This window comes from Microcaecilia unicolor, chromosome 7, assembly GCF_901765095.1.
Source record: "Microcaecilia unicolor chromosome 7, aMicUni1.1, whole genome shotgun sequence".
Taxonomy (NCBI): Eukaryota; Metazoa; Chordata; class Amphibia; order Gymnophiona; family Siphonopidae; genus Microcaecilia; species Microcaecilia unicolor.
The window spans coordinates 276,012,687-276,033,014 of record NC_044037.1 but is presented as its reverse complement, the minus strand read 5'-3'; the positions used below and the strand labels follow the sequence as shown (position 1 = coordinate 276,033,014).

At 46.5% G+C, this 20,328-nt stretch overlaps 1 protein-coding gene across 3 annotated transcripts in view; it reads right to left on the bottom strand.

Annotated features, from left to right (window-relative positions):
- Positions 1-2,837: 2,837 nt before the first annotated feature.
- Positions 2,838-20,328, bottom strand: part of MARCO (macrophage receptor with collagenous structure) — a 67,931-nt gene continuing 50,440 nt past the window's right edge. Inside the window, exons 9-13 of one of the 3 annotated variants that reach the window (XM_030210610.1) lie at positions 18,394-18,438; positions 17,901-17,999; positions 15,277-15,321; positions 10,302-10,484; positions 2,838-3,692 (exon numbers count right to left, since the gene is read on the bottom strand). In XM_030210610.1, coding sequence (XP_030066470.1) covers positions 3,559-3,692; positions 10,302-10,484; positions 15,277-15,321; positions 17,901-17,999; positions 18,394-18,438 — 506 coding nt within the window. In that variant the 3' untranslated portion in view covers positions 2,838-3,558. Of the gene's footprint in view, positions 3,693-10,301; positions 10,485-15,276; positions 15,322-17,900; positions 18,009-18,393; positions 18,439-20,328 lie in introns of all 3 variants that reach the window. The other 2 variants (XM_030210611.1, XM_030210609.1) reach the window with 2 other exon arrangements.

The window sequence follows — 20,328 nt, the reverse complement described above, 5'->3', positions numbered from 1 at the left end:
TCTCTTTCTGTTTCCTACCCCTCTCCCTCTCCAGCATCCCTCCTATTTTTTCCCTCCACTTCCCATATGATCCAACATTTCCTCTCTCTCCTCCTGCTCCCGATGTGGTCCATTATCTTTTCCCCCGACATGGCCCATCATTCACCCTTTTTTATACTGCCTCCAGTTCCAGGTCCAGCACCTCCCTCCTTGCTGCATATGACTTGCAAAGACTTTCACACATATCTCAAAAGCCAGCCAAAGCTGATGAAGGATATCCGCTCTTTTGATTACTACACTTGGGCTCAGACTCAGTCAAACTCCTGGAATGCCCTTCTGCGGGAGGTGGTAGAGATGCAAATAGTAACAGAATTCAAAAATGCTTGGGATAAACACAAAGGAATCCTGTTTGGAAGGAATGGATCCAAAGAAGCTTAGCGGAAATTAGGTAGCAACACCGCTAACTGGGAAGCAAAGTCAGTGCTAGGCAAGACTTCTAAGGTCTGTGCCCTGATCGTGGCTAAATAGATTTGGATGGGCTAGAGTGGAGCTTTTCAGGGGCTTCGACAACTTCAGAAATTTAGAACAAGGACTGTGCCGGGCAGACTTCTATGATCTGTGCCCAGAAAATGGCAAGGACAAATCAAGATCAGGTAAACATATGAAGTATCACATTACACCATATATATAATGAGTTTATCTTGTTGGGCAAACTGGATGGATCATAAGGTCTTTATATGCTGTCATCTACTATCAAACTTATTTTCAAAAGTGATCGCCGGCCATTTCCCAACATAAATCGGGAGATGGCCGGCGATTTCTTAAAAGCGGCGTTTTTGACAGCATTGCTGCTTTCCCGTCGCCTCACCGGCGAAAGTTTGAGTGGGCGTGTCAGCGGCTTAGTGAAGGCAGGACATGGGCAGGCATGGGTGTGGCTACCAGATGGCCGGCTTTCGCGGATAATGGAAAAAAAAGTGGCGTTAAGCAGTATTTTGCCGGGTTTACTTGGTCCTTTTATTTTCACGACCAAGCCTCAAAAAGGTGCCCCAACTGACCAGATGACCACTGGAAGGAATCGGGGATGACCTCCCCGTACTCCCCCAGTGGTCACCAACCCCCTTGCACCCTAAAAAACACAATTATAAACATATTTTGCCAGCCTCTATGCCAGCCTCAAATGCCGTACCCACCTTCATGACAGCAGAATGTGTTCTATCCTCTGACAGGCTTTCCCTGGTTGTGATGTGGCTCTCGGGTGAGTGTGACACCTTTTCTGTTAGGTGCACTGCAGAGTCACATCAACAATGCATTGTGGTGGGTGTAGGGTAGTGGGCTCTACTCCCATGGTGCTTTTCCCCCTGCTAACTGGGTCAGAGTGTGCCCTGTTTTGTTTCCGGTAGTGCATGAGGTAGTGGCCATTTTTGTAAGCCAGTTTTAGATCCCTTTCATGTGTTACCCACGTTAGAGAACTTAGTTATTACCTTGAATGTTGCTGAAAGAGGGCATTGTATACCATTCTGCCAGCTCTGACCTACTGCTAATCTCAGTACCAGGGAGACTCTTTGCCAGTGGGGCACAACCTCTGATCTGCAGTTAACTGTGAGTAAATGTGCTTATTCAAATAAAGGACTTTTTCAAAGAGATTAGTCTTCAGGTGTCAACTGGTGTGCCAAGGTTATACAGCAGCAACAAGTCCTAGAGGCCTGTGTGTATGCAGGTCCCTGGAGCACTTTTAGTGGGTACCGCAGTGCACTTAAGGCAGGCGGACCCAGGCCCACCCCCCGCCCCACCTGTAACACTTGTGCTGGTAATGGGAGCCCTCCAAAACCCACTGTACCCACATGTAGTTGCCCCCTTCACCCCTAAGAGCTATGATAGTGTTGTACATTTGTGGGCAGTGGGTTTGGGGGGGGGGGGGGGTTGGGGGGCACAGCACCCAAAGTAAGGGAGCTATGCAGTGGGAGCTTTTTCTGAAGTCCACTGCAGTGCCCCCTAGGATGCCCAGTTGGTGTCCTGGCATGTGAGGGGGACCAGTGCACTACAAATGCTGGCTCCTCCCACGACCAAATGCCTTGGATTTCGCGGGGTTTGAGATGGCCGGCATTTGTTTTCCATTATCACTGAAAAACAAAACCGGCGATCTCTGGCATTTGGCCGGGCTAAACCGTATTATTGAAAGAAAAGATGGCCGGCCATCTTTTTCAATAATACGGTTCCGGCCAGCTGTAGCGCTGCCGCCACAATAGATCGCTGGCAAACTATTTGGCCGGCGACGTTCGATTATGCCCCTCTATGTTACTATCGGGCTCATTTTCAAAACATAAAAATATCTAAAAAGTGGCATAAAGCAGCATTTGGACGTTTTTCTCACAAAAACGTCCAACTCAGTATTTTTGAAACCTATTTTTAGACGTTTTTCTCTGAAGTCTGCCAGAAGTGCATCCAAATCTCAACGGTGTGTGCCAGGGGTGTATTCAGGGCGCAACTTGGGTGTTTCTAAGACTTGGACATTTTTCAGCCATAATGGAACAAAACAAAACCGTCCAGGACTAAAACGAAGACATTTTAAGCTAGACCTGTTTTTATAACGAATAAGGCACAAAAAGGTGCCCTAAATAACCAGATGACCACTGGAGGGAATCAGGGGTGACCTCCCCTTATTCCCCCAGTGGTCACTAACCCCCTCCCACCCCCCCAAAAAATCTGACAAAAAACATTACTTGTCACAATATATATAAAGAAGTAGGTAAAATTCCAGTTGTAAATATATCTCTTACTAATTCAGCACAAATTCAAGATATCTATGAACCTTATTCTTATATACTTATTGGTTTGGTTTATATGTCATCAATTTTTCTTTTTCGTTTATTAATTGTTATTTTTTGCAAGTGCAATATTTTTATATACATTTTTGAAATTTTTGAAAAAGTGCTCAGTTCGCCCATCAGTCATATTAAAAGTGACTGGCTGAGCAGAGAACCATCATCGCACTTCAGCGTTCTCAATAGTATCTAGACATTAACCCACATCTAATGGTGGGTACCCCTGCGATCAATCATTAAGATTACAGCATACTGCTTGAAAATGTGAAACCTATTAATGAAATAATCTGTTCAAAGTTGGTAAATCCCCAGATAACTGAATAAGATCTCAATAAGGTAATTAGCAAGCAGTAAATTACTTCTCCGATATTGTAAGGAGTCTTCTACTAGTTAATTTAACTTGATGACACAGCTGGTCTCATAAAGATATATCCATATTCAACAAAGATAGATAACTTATCTGTAAATTTTCTTGTCCCGCCAAAGTGTTGATTGTCTCTATTAACTCAGTCCAGAGTGTAGTCCATCGTGTAATATCACCAAATCAAACAAAAAAAGAAACAGTGTCATATTCTGGATTATACAGAATACGACACTGTTTCTTTACACCCAGCACAATTTGCCATTTTGCATTTTTTTTCTGCTCGGTCTTGCCAGTGTTAACACCACTGCGGCAGTCATGGGTGGCTGGATCATTCATCTTGAGCTTAGATTTCTGCTCCAGAAGAAGTTGAAAGTCTCCTGTGTGTGCAGCCATCTACCAGCTACATTGTACTCCGGCATCTTCATTATGATTGCAGTTATGTGTTCCCCATGAAGGTTTGCTACACGAAAGCAGAGATGCTTCATTTCCATTACATTTCAGTTCATCCAGCCAAATTTGTCCACTTCCTACACATGATAAAGAATACAGGCATAAGTCAAGCAGGAGAAATAGGTCTGTACTTTCTGCTAAGCATATCTGGCAATTATCTCCAACAAGAAACTGCAGTTCAATCAATGGATGCTCAGTTTTTATAGGGCAGAATATCACTGAAACTTCATAATTCAGCATTCAGTTGTGGTAGATTCCCTGTGGAGGAGTAGCCTGATAGTTAGATGGGCAGAGAACCAGGGGAGCTGGCTTTGATTCCTGCTGCAGCTCCTTGTGACTCGGGGGAAGTTACTTAGCCCTCAATTACTCTAGGTACAAAGTAAGCACCTGTATATAATATGTAAACTGCTTTGATTGTAACCACAGAAAGGTGGTATATCATATTCCATCCCTTTTCTCTTTCCCTATGGCATAGAACCAGGTTCTATGCCATAGAGACTACCCAACTTTCAGCAGGGCAGTGACTGTGTAGTGGAACCTGCACCGCCAATTACAGCCCTTGAGGCTCTATTGCAGTGGCGTTCCTAGGGGGGCTGACACCCGGGGTGGATCGCCGATGCACCCCACCCCCCGGGTGCAGCGCCCCCACGGAACAGCGCGACGCCCCCCCGGCGAAAGAACCCCTGATCCCCCGGCGAAAGAACCCCCTCCCCGGGTGCACGCCGCTGGGGGGGGGGGCGGGGTGCTGTGTGCCTACCGGCTCTTCGTTTTCATGCTCCCTCTGCCCCGGGACAGGAAGTAACCTGTTCCGGGGCAAAGGGAGCATGAAAACGAAGAGCCGACTGGCGCGCGGCACCCCCCCCCCAGTGGCGTGCACCCGGGGCGGATCGCCCCCACCGCCCTCCCTTGGTACGTCACTGCTCTATTGTCAATGTAGGCTGTAGGTTGTAAGAGAATCATCAACCGCACATAATCTCTTACAGTGAGGCCAGTCTTATGTTAAGAATTACCCAACGTGTAATTAAACTCTGGAATTCGTTGCCGGAGAAAGTGGTGAAGGCGGTTAGCTTAGCAGAGTTTAAAAAGGGGTTGGACGGTTTCCTAAAGGACAAGTCCATAAACCGCTACTAAACGGACTTGTAAAGATCCAAGATTCCAGGAATAACATGTGTGGAATGTTTGTACATTTGGGAAGCTTGCCAGGTGCCCTTGGCCTGGATTGGCCGCTGTCGTGGACAGGATGCTGGGCTCGATGGACCCTTGGTCTTTTCCCAGTGTGGCATTACTTATGTACTTATGTACTTATGTCTAGCAAATCATATCCTCAGATGAGCCTGTGCCTGACAGCAGCAGAAGATAACTTGCAATTAAATGTGCTTCCTGCTGCTGGGCCTGGAGATGAAGAGGAGGAGCAGGAGGGCAGGTATCTGTGGGATGAGTTCAGACTCAGTGCTGAGAGTGGGAGGGAGGGAGAAGAGGGATGAGAAGATAAAAGAGCTTGGGAGGGATGACACCAGCGGAGGAAAGAGCATCTGGAAAGAAGGACCAAGAGTTGAGAAAGAGGGAATGTCTTTTGAAAGCAGGGACTGAGAATGGGAGAAGAATGTCTTGTGGGAGAGGGAGAGAAGGATGGAAGAACCTCTGGAGGAAGCAAGAGTATCTGGAAGGAGAAAGTGAGTGAGAAGGAGAGAAGGGGGAGGTGACGTTGGTGGAACAGAGCTGTGAAGGAGAAAATGAGATGACTGGTTTAGTACCTAGAGGGAGAGAGTAAGGAAAAGGGAAAAGAGCCTGGAGGGAAAGGGTGAGAAGTTTCTTGAGGGTAGGCAGGGGTTGAGAAGGGAAGAAAGGGTTAGGAGGCAATACAAAGAGACAGGGGACTGAAAAAGGGATAAGAGAAAGAGACAGGCCTGTGAAAGGGATAAGAACATTGTGAAAATGGGGCTGGAGGGTAGATAAAATATGTGGAATGATAAGTTGGGTAGGGGGTAAGAGAAAGGGGCTTTCGATTATACCAATTTGGTCGCCCACGGGAGAAAGACGCCTATCTCCCGATTTGGGTTGAAATATGGGCGTCTTTCACTTTCGATTATGAGGCGGATAATAGATTATGTGGATAACATAATAGATCGCCATTCCAGAATAAAAGATACAATTGGTATTACATAAAGAATATTATTGACATAATAGATTATATAGATAACATAGTAGATCGCCATTCCAAAGTAAAAGATACAATTGGTATTATATAAAGAGTATGAATGATATAAAAGAATTAAGCAATAAGGTATAGGGAGAAAGCATTCAGAATATCAGGTAAGTAAGATGCGTTACAGTTCCTATTATGGATCATTGTGGTATGCCTTGTTGAAGAGATAGGTCTTCAGTGATTTACGAAAGTTGATTAGATTGTAAATTTTTTTCAGGTCAAATGGCAATGCATTCCACACCTGCGTGCTCCTGATTTAGATTGTAAGTTCTTTTGAGCAGGGACTGTCTTTTCTTCATGTGCAATTGTGAAGCGCTGAGTACGACTGGTAGCGCTATAGAAATAATTTATAGTAGTAGTAGTAGTATTTTAGTCCTTTACAACTGGGGAAGTGAAGATTTAGGAATGTGCGGGGCTGATCTTTTAGCATTTCTTGGTGGTAAATCAATAAGGTCTGACATGTAGGCCGGAGCATCTCCGTGAATGATTTTATGAACCAGAGTACAGACCTTAAACGTAATACGTTTTTAAAGTTTTTTTTTACCACAGTGGGTAAAAAGCCCCTCCCCCATAAAATGGCCATGCGATAATATTACTCTTACTGCGTGGCCATGCGGCAGGGAGCACTTACCGCCACCTATTGAGGTGGCAGTATGGGCTCCTGCGTTAACTGGGCAGAGCATGGTGCTGCCCAATTACTGCCAGGTTAACGTGGTGGTAAAAATTCTAAAAATATTTTCCGGTGCACCAGAAATGGCACATGCTCAAGCCGGAACTACCACTGGTGGCCACTTTGGGCCAGCAGTAGTTCCGGGTTGCCATGCAGAAACGCTTTCGTAAAAGGGTTCCAGAATTAGGTTATAGAAAATATGCTGTCCTAACTTCAAACGCTGAGTTAACTGGGCACCATTCTGAATATCAGCCAATGCACCGACCCATGGGAACCATGCATGTCCTGGAACTGAATATCCATTTGGCTGTGACTGGGAGCAGTTTACAAGCTGCATACTGCTGCGGAGTGAATATTACCCCACAAATTAATTTGGTTATGGGATTTTAAAATGTTTTCACAGTTCTAAAGCTAAAAATCTGACTCAACTGCTCCTATTCGTTTCAGTTTCTTTCTCAAAATGTAATATGTCATAAAAGTTTTGTATTTCTGTCTTGGCTTGCATCATAGGCGGTCAATGGCCCAACTGTTTGGGGAGGCTAAAGGGGGCGGGGTTAGGGGTAGTGCCAGGGTAGGGCTTACATCCATAATTGTCTGACAACACACAGAAACATAAATAAATAAATAAAAGTAATATAGTCACAATTAATACCTTTAAAAATTCAACATCAGATCCTCCAATATATTATAAAACTATGTCTGATGTTATGACAAACTAAAATTAATTTAAAGTGTTGATGTCACCTTAGTACGGCCGACACACAATCTCTCCACTGCAATACACTATACACAAAGTTGTGCAAAAACACCCTCAGAACCTTAGCAAACCATAACAGCACTAATTCCAAGGACAGGACGAGCTACAACCTTATGCATGGAAAGGCAGCACTGTAATTACACCAGGCTCTAAAACACCAATACATTACCTAGTGAAAAAAACAAAACCAAAAGGGCTGCAAATAGTCCACGCTAGCAGAATACTGCACCTTGATCACACATGAAAAATACATGACAACAGATATGACATAAGGAACTAGAAATCATATGAAGGCAAAATACTGAACTGGAAAGTTACCTCAAGAAGTCAGACTCGGCATGCAGCAATACTAGAGAAATTGAAACTTACGTGCAAAATATCACAGATGCACATTTCCAAAAGCTGACATATTCCAATTAATAAATTCTGAATAAAATACTTTTTTCTACCTTTGTTGTCTGAGCATTTGGTTTTTCTATTCGCTTTGGTCCCAGTGTCTTCTGTTTTATGGTGTCTTCTTTGCATTTGATATTTTTTCACTTACCATGTCCACCATCCTCCTGTGTCCTTATGTGTTCTGTCTACCATCTGTAGCCCTGTCCCTATCCTTCCTCCAGTTGCAGCATCTGCACTTAAAGTGTTCCGATCCAGCCCTAAAATTCAGCAGTTTCCCCGCCAAATATTCAGCATTTCTCCTCACTCTCCTCCCCTCCATTCATGTGCATTTACTTCCTCTGTCTTCCCTCCCCTCCATCTAGCATTTCTCCTCCCTTCCCTGCCCCTCCACTCCATCCATGACCAGATTTCTCCTCTCTTCCCTCCCCTCCATCCATGTTCCATATGCATCTCCTTCCTGTCTTCCCTCCCCTCCATCCATCCATGCCCAGCAACTCTCCTCCCCTCCATTCATCCATCTATGTCCAGCAACTCTCCTCTCTCCCCTGCCCTCCCCTCCATTCATCCATCTATGTCCAGCAACTCTCCTCTCTCTCCTTCCCTCCATCCATATCTAGCAAATCTCCTCTCTCCCCTGGCCCCTCCATCCATCCATATCTAGCAATTCTCTGCTCTCCCCTACCCTTCCCTCCATGTCCAGTGATTTCTGTTCTCTCCCCTGACCTCCCCTCCCATCCATGTCCAACGATTCTCCTTTGCCCCTGCCCTGTCCTCCCCTCCCATCCATGTCTGGTGACTTGCCCCAGCCTCCCTTTTCAGCCCCCCAGTTTGAGGTGTAACCCAGCCCCACCTGCCTGTCCTCAGCTCCCCAATAGCCCGCCATTCTATTCCTGCCGCAGCCGCCCTGCGTTTAAAACGTGTTAAGTTGCAGTAGCAGCTCGCCTCCAGCCTTTCCCTTTCCGCTCAATGTCCCGCCCTCGCGGAAACAGGAAATACGTCATCAGAGGACGGCGGGACATTGAGCGGGAAGGGAAAGACTGGGCTCGAGCTGCCGCTGCGACTTAAAATGACATGTTTAAACGCAGGGTGACTGCGTTGGGAACGGAATGGAAGGCATGTTTGGGAGTTGAGGGTGGGCTCAGCTGGGGGGTGGGGGGCGAAGGCGGAAGATACCATTTATTCTTGGCTGTACAGGTGGGGCCACATTGGAGGAGAAAGCAGGCGGGGAAGGTCACAGCTGGGCAAGCCTCTTATACAGGGCGCCTATGGCTTGCAATTTAATTGATTTAATAAAAAGATATGAACCCTAAAATAGTTCCAAAATTTCAGGGCCTCCAAATTAGAGTGTAGGCGTGGCCTAGTAGTTAGAGCCCTGGTCTTGACATCCAGAGGTGCCTGCTTCAAATCCCACTGCTGCTGCTTCTTGTGATCTTGGGTAAGTCGCTTAACTCTCCATTGCCTCAGGGACAGGGAAATACCCATTGTACATGAATGTAACTCACATCGAGCCTACTATTGGAAAAGGTGTGAGCAAAATCTAAATAAAATCATTTGCACTGGCCCAGGCCTCTGTCTTAGAGGAGAAGTCAAATCCTTGAAGACACACCTCTTCAACAGAGCCTATAAAAAGAACCTCTAAAGACACAAATCACTACACAACCCACCCGCACAACCAACTACACCTCCCACATCACCCAACTTAACACCCTCTTCTCTTTCTTTAAATATCTTCGTCCTACCACCGACTATATCTATTATCCTCTCATGATTATGTCATAATAACACTCTGTAAGCCACATTGAGCCTGCAAATAGGTGGGATAATGTGGGGTACAAATGTAATAAATAAATAAATACTGCACAGGTATGGAGAATGAATTACTCATCCTTAGAGGTCATCTCTCCACAGCAAGGCTAAACACATAAATTGGACATTAAAGGGGTCTTTTACTAAAAATTAGCTTGAGTTATCTGTGGCGGGGCCCATAGGAATAAAGTGGGACCTGTTGCAGATAATTCAAGCTAGCTTTTAATAAAAGACCCCCTAAATTCATTAGAAAAGTTTGTTAAATAAAAAATAATTTTTAGATGATTGCTGAATGAGAAAGGAAATAAAAATGGAACCCCCCCCCCCCCCAAGTAACTGAATGACAGCTGGTGGGTCTATAGCCCTGTCTGAGAAGATTCCGAAGAAGGTGGAAAGGGAAAAGAGAAAACGGAAGCCGCTAGGCCCAAAATAAATAAAGATAGAATATCCAGTGGCGTACCAAGGGGGGGGGGGGCGGTGGGGGCGGTCCGCCCCAGGTGCGCGCCGCTGGGGGGGTGCCACGCGCCTGTCGGCTCTTCGTTTTCATGCTCCCTCTGCCCCGGAACAGGTTACTTCCTGTTCCGGGGCAGAGGGAGCATGGAAACGAAGAGCCGACAGGCGCGCGGCACCCCCCCAGCGGCGTGCACCCGGGGGGGTTCTTTCGCCGGGGGGTCGCGCTGCACCCGGGGGGTTATTTCACCAGGAGGGGGGGTTGTGCTGTTCCGGGAGGGGGGCCCTGCACCCGGGGGGCGGGGCGCATCGGCGATCCGCCTCGGGTGTCAGCGCCCCTAGGAACGCCACTGAGAATATCACTGCGTTACACCATAGCCAGCCAATATTTTTGGACTTACCTGGCTGTGCAGTGAAGACCTGAACTGCACGGGGATAGCCCATCATTCGGCATACAACAGCTGCATCATTGAGGTCCCAGTTATCATCACAGATGGTTCCCCACTGTCCATTGTACAGAATTTCTACCCGGCCCGTAATATTCTGTTCTATAAGTCTCACGATACCGCTGGTGGTTGTGGATGCTATGGTAAAAAAGAGGCATATTTTAATATGTGATTCATATAGATAGACAAGTTGAGTATCGATTCATAGCCTGGACTAAAAATTGAATATCTTCAGTATTTTTACAATTATGATTCCTGTGTCAAGTTCATTTGTATTTTTCTCTGGATGATATACAAAAACTAGCTCCTGTTTTAATATTTTCGCATATAGAGTATTGTAGCTCGCTGTACATTGGTCTTTTGAAGAACTGTCTGATTAGAATGGAACTTTTACAAAACATGGTTGCAAAGGTACTTCTTCATAAATCTAGATTTGACAGTGTTACACACCTTTTCAGATCCTTGCATTGGTTTCCTATGGCTGCAAAAATTGAATTCAGTTTATCATTTATCCATTTATTCAGTTTGCTATACCACTTCTCTTGCATGCAGAATGACACGGTTTACAAAACATAAGCAAAGCATAAAAACAAACCTACTACTACTACAAACACCATAAAAAAGATAGGAAAGCACGTTAACACCAGTTAAACAACACCCAAACATACCACTTAAAATCTAAGGGCCCTGTTTACTAAGGTGCGTTAGTGTTTTTAGCACGCTTACACTTAGCACGCATGCTAACCATGTAGGTGCCTATAGGGATATTGCAGGCACGTACATGGTTAACACGCATTAAAAACGTTAACGCGCCTATAACGCTGCTTAGTAAACAGGGCCCTAAGACAATTATATGAATTCAAAGCTTTATGTGTGGTATTTACATTTTTATATGGCCAAAGGACTCCGTACATAGCTGCTTTATTACAATTCAGAACAGGCTGCAGCTCCAGCCATGCAACCCAAGTAAATAAACTACAGTTCCCCAGCATCTAGATCCCTGAGTCTTTACCACTGCATTTGACTCCTAACTCACTTACCCTGTCCTTTATACTCATCTCTTCATTCCCTTACCCTTAGTTGTTCTATCTGTTTACCTGTCTTATCTAGATTGTAAGCTCTTTGAGCAGGGACTGTCTTTTGTGTATGATGTACATCGCTGCGTATGCCTTGTAGCACTATAGAAATGATAAGTAGTAGTAGTAGTAGTCTACAGTCCTCATGCAAGAAATTGTTCAGTTTTGTGGAATTCTCTTTCATCCGATATTAGACTTACTCCCTGTTTAATAAGCCATGCTAGAGACTGGTGGTGTGCTAATGCTGACACAGCCCATTCACTTTGAATGGGCTATGTCGGTGTTGCCGAGTGGCTTAGTAAACAGGGGGGGGGGGGGGGGGGGGGGGTTTAAACAACATTACTTATTTTTTCAAAGGTAGTGAAGTCTTGGCTTGTCAAAACATTTTAAGAAACTTAGGGGTCCTTATACTAAGGTGTGCTAATGGATTTAGCACGCGCTAATGATTAGTGCGTGCTAAATGCCATGCAGACCGTTGCATACCTATGGGCTGCATAGCACTTAACGCACACTAATTTGTTAGCACATGCTAAATCCATTAACGTAAATTAGTAAAAGGATTCCTTAATGATTTATGTTTTTGCATTTTATTTTGCTTTGGTTTATTTATTGAATTTTGTTAACTTCTCTGAGCTACTGGTTGAAATGGTACATAAATATTTTTATGTTATGTATAGGTATGTGTCTGTGGGGAAATCTTGTACGTATGTGCAGGGTATGACAGATGCTGGAGGGTTGTGCCTGATGGTGGGGTGGGAAAGTGTGGGGGATATTTTTTTTTCTTACATTTGTACCCCGCACTTTCCCACTCATAGCAGGTTCAATGCGGCTTACATATTATATACAGGTACCTGGGGCAATGGAGGGTTAAGTGACTTGCCCAGAATCACAAGGAGCTACCTGTGCCTGAAGTGGGAATCGAACTCAGTTCCTCAGTTCCCCAGGATCAAAGTCCACCACCCTAACCACTAGGCCACTCCTCCACTGTTGCTACTATTTCAGATTCTACATGGAATGTTGCTATTCCAACATTCCATGTAGAAGTCGGCCCTTGCAGATCACCAATGTGGCCGCGCAGGCTTCTGCTTCTGTGAGTCTGACGTCCTGCAGGACGTCAGACTCACAGAAACAGAAGCCTGCGCGGCCTTCTACATGGAATGTTGCTAGTGGAATAGCTGAAACCACTAAGATCTCCAATACCAAAAATCTTTGGAAACTGCAATCACACACTACACAAATCCAAAGATAAGAACTCAGTGTCTGCTCACAGCATATGAATACTTTTAGTAATACAAATTCTCATATTATTTGGATATTGGGAGCCCTCGGACGATGCCACTTAAAAGCAATTTCATTAGTTTTTGCCTAGTGGCCAGGCCTCTCTTCATCGGGTACTCCCTTTTCTTAAACCTTAAATAAATGCTGTGGCAAACACACTCCACTGGTGCCCAAAATTATACGTGCTCAAAATTCAAAAGGAAAATAGAAAAAACTTATCTTGAACATTAGTACATGTCTCTCGCTGTTGAAGTCCGCTTTGGCTTCCCCTAAATTACGCCCGACGCCGCGGGTTTCAATATTTTCATCAGGGACTCGGGTTAAACTTGCCCGCCTTAAATCCTCAACAGTCTGTGCACGCAGACTCTGACACTGTGAGAGTCTGCGTGCACAGACTGTTGAGGATTTAAGGCGGGCAAGTTTAACCCGAGTCCCTGATGAAAATATTGAAACCCGCGGCGTCGGGCGTAATTTAGGGGAAGCCAAAGCGGACGTCAACAGCGAGAGACATGTACTAATGTTCAAGATAAGTTTTTTCTATTTTCCTTTTGAATTTTGAGCACGTATAATTTTGGGCACCAGTGGAGTGTGTTTGCCACAGCATTTATTTAAGGTTTAAGAAAAGGGAGTACCCGATGAAGAGAGGCCTGGCCACTAGGCAAAAACTAATGAAATTGCTTTTAAGTGGCATCGTCCGAGGGCTCCCAATATCCAAATAATATGAGAATTTGTATTACTAAAAGTATTCATATGCTGTGAGCAGACACTGAGTTCTTATCTTTGGATTTGTGTAGTGTGCTAGTGGATTAGCAACATTCCATGTAGAATCTCCAATAGTATCTATTTTATTTTTGTTACATTTGTACCCTGTGCTTTCCCACTCATGGCAGGCTCAATGCGGCTTACATATTATATACAGGTACTTATTTGTACCTGGGGCAATGGAGGGTTAAGTGACTTGCCCAGAGTCACAAGGAGCTGCCTGTGCCTTCAGTGGGAATCGAACCCAGTTCCTCAGGACCAAAGTCCACCACTCTAACCACTATGGGCGTGTAATGTGTGTAGGGTGTCAGATTGTTTGAGGGTTGAGGAGTGTGAAAGTAATGAGGTCTGATTCAGGACGTTCTCAGTCCTCTCTACCATTTTCTTTTTCCTTTGTTCTCTCTGCACTTTCCTCCACTCTCCCTCCCTCTCCCATCTCCACTGCATTCACTCCCCCATTCCTTCCTTTCTGCTTGTCCCTTGCCAATGTGTTTTTTTCTAGCAAAAAAGGTGCCGGTACTCAAATGCTAGGCCACCCTTCAGGGGTGGGGTGATCACTGAGGGACCCACCCCACAATGGCCAGGCCCCCTGCAACCAGTCACAGAATCTATGACAAGGCAGAATTGGTGTGTAGAGCCTGAGCTCTTGCATTAAAACGTGGGATCCGTAGGTCAATTTTAGCAGACAATGGAAAAGGTGCCGGTACTCAGTACCCCCCAAGTACCCCCTCAAAAAAAAGCCCTGCCCCTTGCGCTCATTCCCTTTCTCTCCCACTTCCCCTCAAGTTTCTTTTTATTCTCTTTCACTAGAACAATGGTATAGAGAAGGTGAGACACTGCCATCTCAAGGACTTGACTTAAATTAAGACCCTTCTGCGCCTCCCGGATCTGACCTTATGTTATGAACCTGAAATATGCTTCCTCTTTTACCCCCCTTTTTAAATTTCATTCCTCTTCCAGCCATCATTATACATTCTTCCTTAATCACAACACACTATCCCAATTTACACCCTCTTCCCACTCCCTACCTCTACCACCTTCCTCCCTTTCCCATCTTACTTACCCACTTTTTATTGTCCACCTCTTTATATACTACTAGTAAAAAAGGCCCGTTTCTGACACAAATGAAACGGGCGCTAGCAAGGTCTTCCTCGGCTCCCCTGCAGCCACCCATGTCCAGCAACCCTCCTCTCCCCCATGTCCAGCCACCCATGTCAAGCGACCCCTCTCTCCCCCTGCGCCCACTGCAGCCACCCATGTCCAGCGACCCCCTGCCCCCCCTGCAGCCACCCATGTCCAGCGAACCTCCTCTCTCCCCTGCCCCCCTCCAGTCACCCATGTCCAGCGACCCCCTGCCCCCCCTGCAGCCACCCATGTCCAGCGAACCTCCTCTCTCCCCTGCCCCCCTCCAGTCACCCATGTCCAGCGACCCCCTGCCCCCCCTTCAGCCACCCATGTCCAGCGACCCTCCTCTGGACATGGTTCAGCTGTGCGGCATGTTTCCCCCCCCCCCCCACCCCCGGGTTCTGAAGTTGACATCATAATGGCTATGGTGATGTCAGCCTGATCTACGAAGCCTAGCAGACCAACTTGGAATGAGCCACGGTCCCAGGCAGCAAGTCAGAACATTGGAGGTGAGAATTATTATACAGGATATTCTGCTGTTTTATCCATTTTGCGTTATCTTGTAAACCTGTTATATTTGTAAGCCGCATTGAACCTGCTAATAAGTGGGAAAGCGCGGGGTATAAATGTTACAATACAATACAAGTCAGAATAAGCACAAATATGATGCAGAAACCCATTTTCCTTACCTGATTCCCCCTTTTGACCTTTAAGTCCCTGTACTCCTTGAGGTCCTGTGTCAGAGAGAAATAAACACAGTCCACATTTTGCAGCATAAAACCTATTTTTGTGTTTGCTTATGAATGATGATACAAATAATACTTGGGGGCTGTTTTACTAAGCCGCGTGGCGCTTACAAGTGTCTAATATGCATCAATTTGGAGTTACCACCCAGCTACTACGTGGCCCGGGCGGTAATTTCATTTTTTTATATGCATCCGCTACGCAGGCCGGAAAATAATTTTTCTTTTCCTGCACGTGGCGGAAACTGAGCGGTAATCGTCATTCTACGCTTGCAGATGATTACTGCGCGGTTACCGCGTGAGACCTTACCGCTAAGTCCACGGATGGCGGTAAGGTCTCAGACCCAAAACGGACGCGTGTAAATTTTTATTTTGCCGCACGTCCATTTTCGGCAAAAATTTTAAAAAGGGCCTTTTTTTACAGGTGTGCTGAAAAAAAATGGATCTGCGTGCGCCCAAAACACGTTCCTACACTAGCGCAGCCAATTTTGCAGCGCAATTTAGTAAAAGGACCCCCTTGGTAACTAAGATAATACAAATATAGTACTTGGTAACTGTGAGAGCTACTATGGCGTTGCCTTGTCAAATTAACTGCGATTATAAAATAGTTACAACTGTAAAAAAGGCCCGTTTCTGACCCAAATGAAACGGGTGCTAGCAAGGTTTTCCTCGGCTCCCCTGTAGCCACCCATGTCCAGCGACCCTCCTCTCCCCCTGCAGCCACCCATGTCCAGCGACCCTCCTCTCTCCCCTGCCCCCCTCCAGCCACCCATGTCCAGCGACCCCCTGCCCCCCCTGCAGCCACCCATGTCCAGCGACCCTCCTCTCTCCCCTGCCCCCCCTGCAGCCACCCATGTCCAGTGACCCTCCTCTCTCCCCTGCCCCCCCTCCAGCCACCCATGTCCAGCGACCCTCCTCTGGACATGGATCAGCTGTGAGGCATGTTTCCCCCCCCCCCCCCGGGTTCTGAAGTTGACATCATAATGGCTATGGTGATATCAGCCTGATCTACAGAGCCTAGCAGACCAACTCGGAATGAGTCACGGTCCCAGGCAGCAAGTCAGAACGCTGGAGGTGAGAATTATTATATAGGATTTGTTCTCAAGAGTGAGGCTTGTACAGTGTGGTATATGCTGAAAATGGACTCACGCAGCCATTAAAAAATATATTGACTAAGGTGGGGATGACTGGAGGCATTATTCCCCAGATTCTATATATGGCAACTAAAGCTGTATGTGCAAATCAGCGCATAGAGCCAATTTGCGCATGCAACCTAATTGATTAATGAGCCAATCAGTGCCAGTAATTGGCTGCTAACAACCACACTGATTTTTTAAAATGATTTTCTATCATTTTTGTTGTTTTTCCAGTTTTAAATGCACACGTCCAGAAATTCTCCAAACACTTATGAATCTTCAAACTTTTGAATAAATAATTATCTTTAAAGCTTTTGCTTGGTGCTGGAAATTAGGCACATAAGTGACAGCATTCTAGAACATTGCCCAATTGCTCGGCACACCCAGACCCACTCATGCCTCTCCCAGAGTTGCGTACTTTATGGAATAAGCCTAAATTTTTGCACGGTTTATAGAATATGCTGAGCGCAGGTCCATGCGACTAAATTTAGTCACACTCAATTAATGCCAAGTAAAACCTTGTGTAAATCCTGACGCCTAAATTAGGCGCAGAGCATGTGTATTCTATAACAGCGTGCATAGATTTTAGAAACATCCACAAACTGCCCATTCCACGCACATAACCACGCCCACTTTTCAACTGTGCGACTTAGATTTACACGCATCACATTACAGAATACACTTAGCAAGTAGTGTGCGTAAATTCTAATTAATGCCAATTAGTGCTGATAATTGGTTGTTAACATCAAATTATCAGCACTGATTAGCTTGTTAACTAATTAAGGTATGCGCATTGTTTTAGAATATACTTTGATTTCTGCTTGGAAATCTCAGCATGATAAATAGAATCCTGGGGTTTAGAGACTTTAGAGACCTTCTGAGAATTCATCCCCTACTAACCAGTGGTGTAGCTACGTGGGGCCAGGCCCCCATAGATTTGGCCCTGGATCCCCCTGCCGACAACCCTCTCGACCTCCCCTCCTGCCGCCAGCCCTCCCCCCAAGTCGTTGCCTACCTTTGCTGGCGGGGTCCCCAACCCCTGCCAGCCGAGGTCCTCTTCTTCCGGTGCAGGACATCAGACTCAGAAACAGAACGAAGCCTTGCGCCAGAAGAAGAGGACCTCGGCTGGCGGGGGTTGGGGTCCCCCACCAGCAAAGGTAGGCGACAGCGGCGGTGGGGGAGAGTTGGTGGCGGGAGGGGGGTCGAGAGGGTCGTCGGCAGGGGGGGGGGTCAAAGTTGGTGGTGGCAGTGGCGGCGGTAGGCAGTGGCGGGGGGGTCGGTAGTACCGGGGGGGGCTAAAATGTGCCCCCTCACCGCGGGCTCTTGACCCCCCTCCCGCCGAAGTCTGGCTACGCCCCTGCTACTAACTACTCCATGCTTCACAGCTTATGAAATTCTAGTGGACTACAAGTCATAAGAAAGATAAGATCTTACCTGGAAGCCCTCTGATTCCTTGTTCTCCTTTTACTCCGCGATCACCTTTTGGTCCAGTGATGCCCTGGTCACCTTTGCTTCCCTTTACGCCTATGGGTCCTATAACACCTGATAATATTTATCATCAAGAATTACCAACTTATTTTGCTTTAAAATATGCCAGTATACAAAAATGGAACATTTGGGTGACTGATATTGCTTCATTTACTCATTAATATAACTGCTTTTTACAAGTCTGGTGCAATATTATGCGTTAGGACTTTAGATGATTCTTTTCAGAGTAATTAGATAATGTTCTTCCTGCTTCTGATGTTGTCATTTCCTGAAAGAATTATTTTCTGCTTCACATTCCTTCTCTGGTCCACTTAACTTCCCTTCCCCCCAACTATAGAAGCATTCGAACACAAAGAATTCTCATTATTCCATCTCTAAAAATGCTCATTTTTCTGTGACACAAAACGAAGTACAGCAAATGCTTTTGAAAGCAATTTACCTGTGTTTCCCTGGTCTCCTTTCACTCCCTTTTGTCCCGGAGTCCCTGCAATTGCAACCCCAAGAAAGATGCTTTAATGCAGGACCACACTTCAGAGCTTTGGAAGTATTCAGAGAAAACCAGAACATCTGAGATTCGTGCTGTGATTCCATGGACCGAAACATGACCGTCTAAGATTAGGATTTGGTTTACGGCCTATAATCCCTTGAGTGCATTTTGATCGGAAGTGAAGAAAAAAACAAAATCGAGTCCCCAGTATCTTTAAAGAACTTAATTATACTGATTCTGATCTCAAATTGATTTTTTTTTAGGTATACTTGTTAGTATTCACTCCAATTAAAAGTCTCATTATAAAGTCCTTATTTAGGAATTCCACCAAGTTGTCCCCCTGAAATGCTTCAGACTTTCAGGCGTAGTCATATTTGGAATGGTGCCACTTGTGGTGTAGCCATGAGTGGACCCAGGTGGGCAGGGGTCCACCCATTTTGGGCTCAGGTCCATCCAGCAGCAGCACACTCTTGCAGTTACTGGCAGGAATCCCCAAGCCCTGCCAGCTGAAGACCTCCTTCAAAGGTTTCCAATTCCTTGCTACCAAGCTTCAACAATTGGCAGCAGCATTCCTATGTATGCTTAGTTTTCACACACAGGGCCGCTCTTAGCAAGTGCGGGGCCCTATGCAGACCAATTTGATGGGGCCCCACCCCCCGCCCCCACCCTAGCTCCAGGGCCGGCCACCGCTCCCTCCGAGCTGCTCCCTCCTAGCTCTAAGGCCCCCTCCCCCCTAGGGCCCCCAGCTCCAGGGCTTCCCCCCCAGGGCCCCCAGCTCCAAGGCCCCCTCCCTGCTCCAAGGCCCCCATCCCTCCCTCCCAGCTCCAAAGGCCCAGCTCCCAGCTCCAAGGCCTCCATCCCTCCCTCCCAGCTCCAAAGGCCTCCATCCCTCCCTCCCAGCTCCAAAGGCCCAGCTCCAAAGGCCCCCCTCCCACCTCCAAAGGCCCCCTCCCTCCCACCCAGCTCCCTCCCTCCTCCCTCTAAATTTTAAAAGTTACCTCGTCGACGTCGGGACGGGTTACAGCGCCGGCAGGTAGCAGCAGCAGTCAGTGAAAAGCGTGCGAGCTGCTCGGCGCTTCCTTTCCCTCGCTCAGCTCTGGTCCCACCCTCGTGGAAACAGGAAATGAGGGCGGGACCAGAACTGAGCGAGGGAAAGGAAGCGCCGAGCAGCTCGCACGCTTTTCACTGACTGCTGCTGCTACCTGCCGGCGCTGTAACCCGTCCCGACGACAACGCGAGGTAACTTTTAAAATCCAAAGGGAGGGGGAACTGGAGCTCGGGTGGTCGGGGCGGGGCGACTTCAGGCTCGCCGCGCGGGGCCCCCTTGAGCGCGAGGCCCTATGCGGTCGCCTCACCCTAAGACCGGCCCTGTTCACACATGTGAAAACTGAGCATGTGCGGAATGCCAGCGTCAGTGGCGAAAGAATGTTGCCACTAACTGCTAAGCTTGGCAGCAGAGAGTTCTGGGCACCTTTGAAGGAGGTTTTCAGCTGGTGGGGTTTGGGGACCCCCCCCCCCTTCCCATGTGTACTTATATTATACTAAAGGCAAACCAGCAGAAATCATTCCTAGATTGAAACTGTGCACCTGAGCAAGCATAAATATTACCATGTAAAGAACACACATACAGGTGTATTTTTATAATGTACATTCAGTATGTAAATCTGTTCCATCTCTGCTGCCCTCAAACTCTGCCTCAGAACATGTCTATATACTTGTCGTCTAAAAAGAAACACAACAGCAATAGGGTGGAAAGAACCCAAAGTCAAATGATCAATCTCCACAGCTGTTTGTATTTGTATCGACAGCAGGCTACATATAACGCTTGTCAAGTTATTTTTTTGTGACAGATATTTAAACGCTCCATCAGTCGATACATAATTGAGC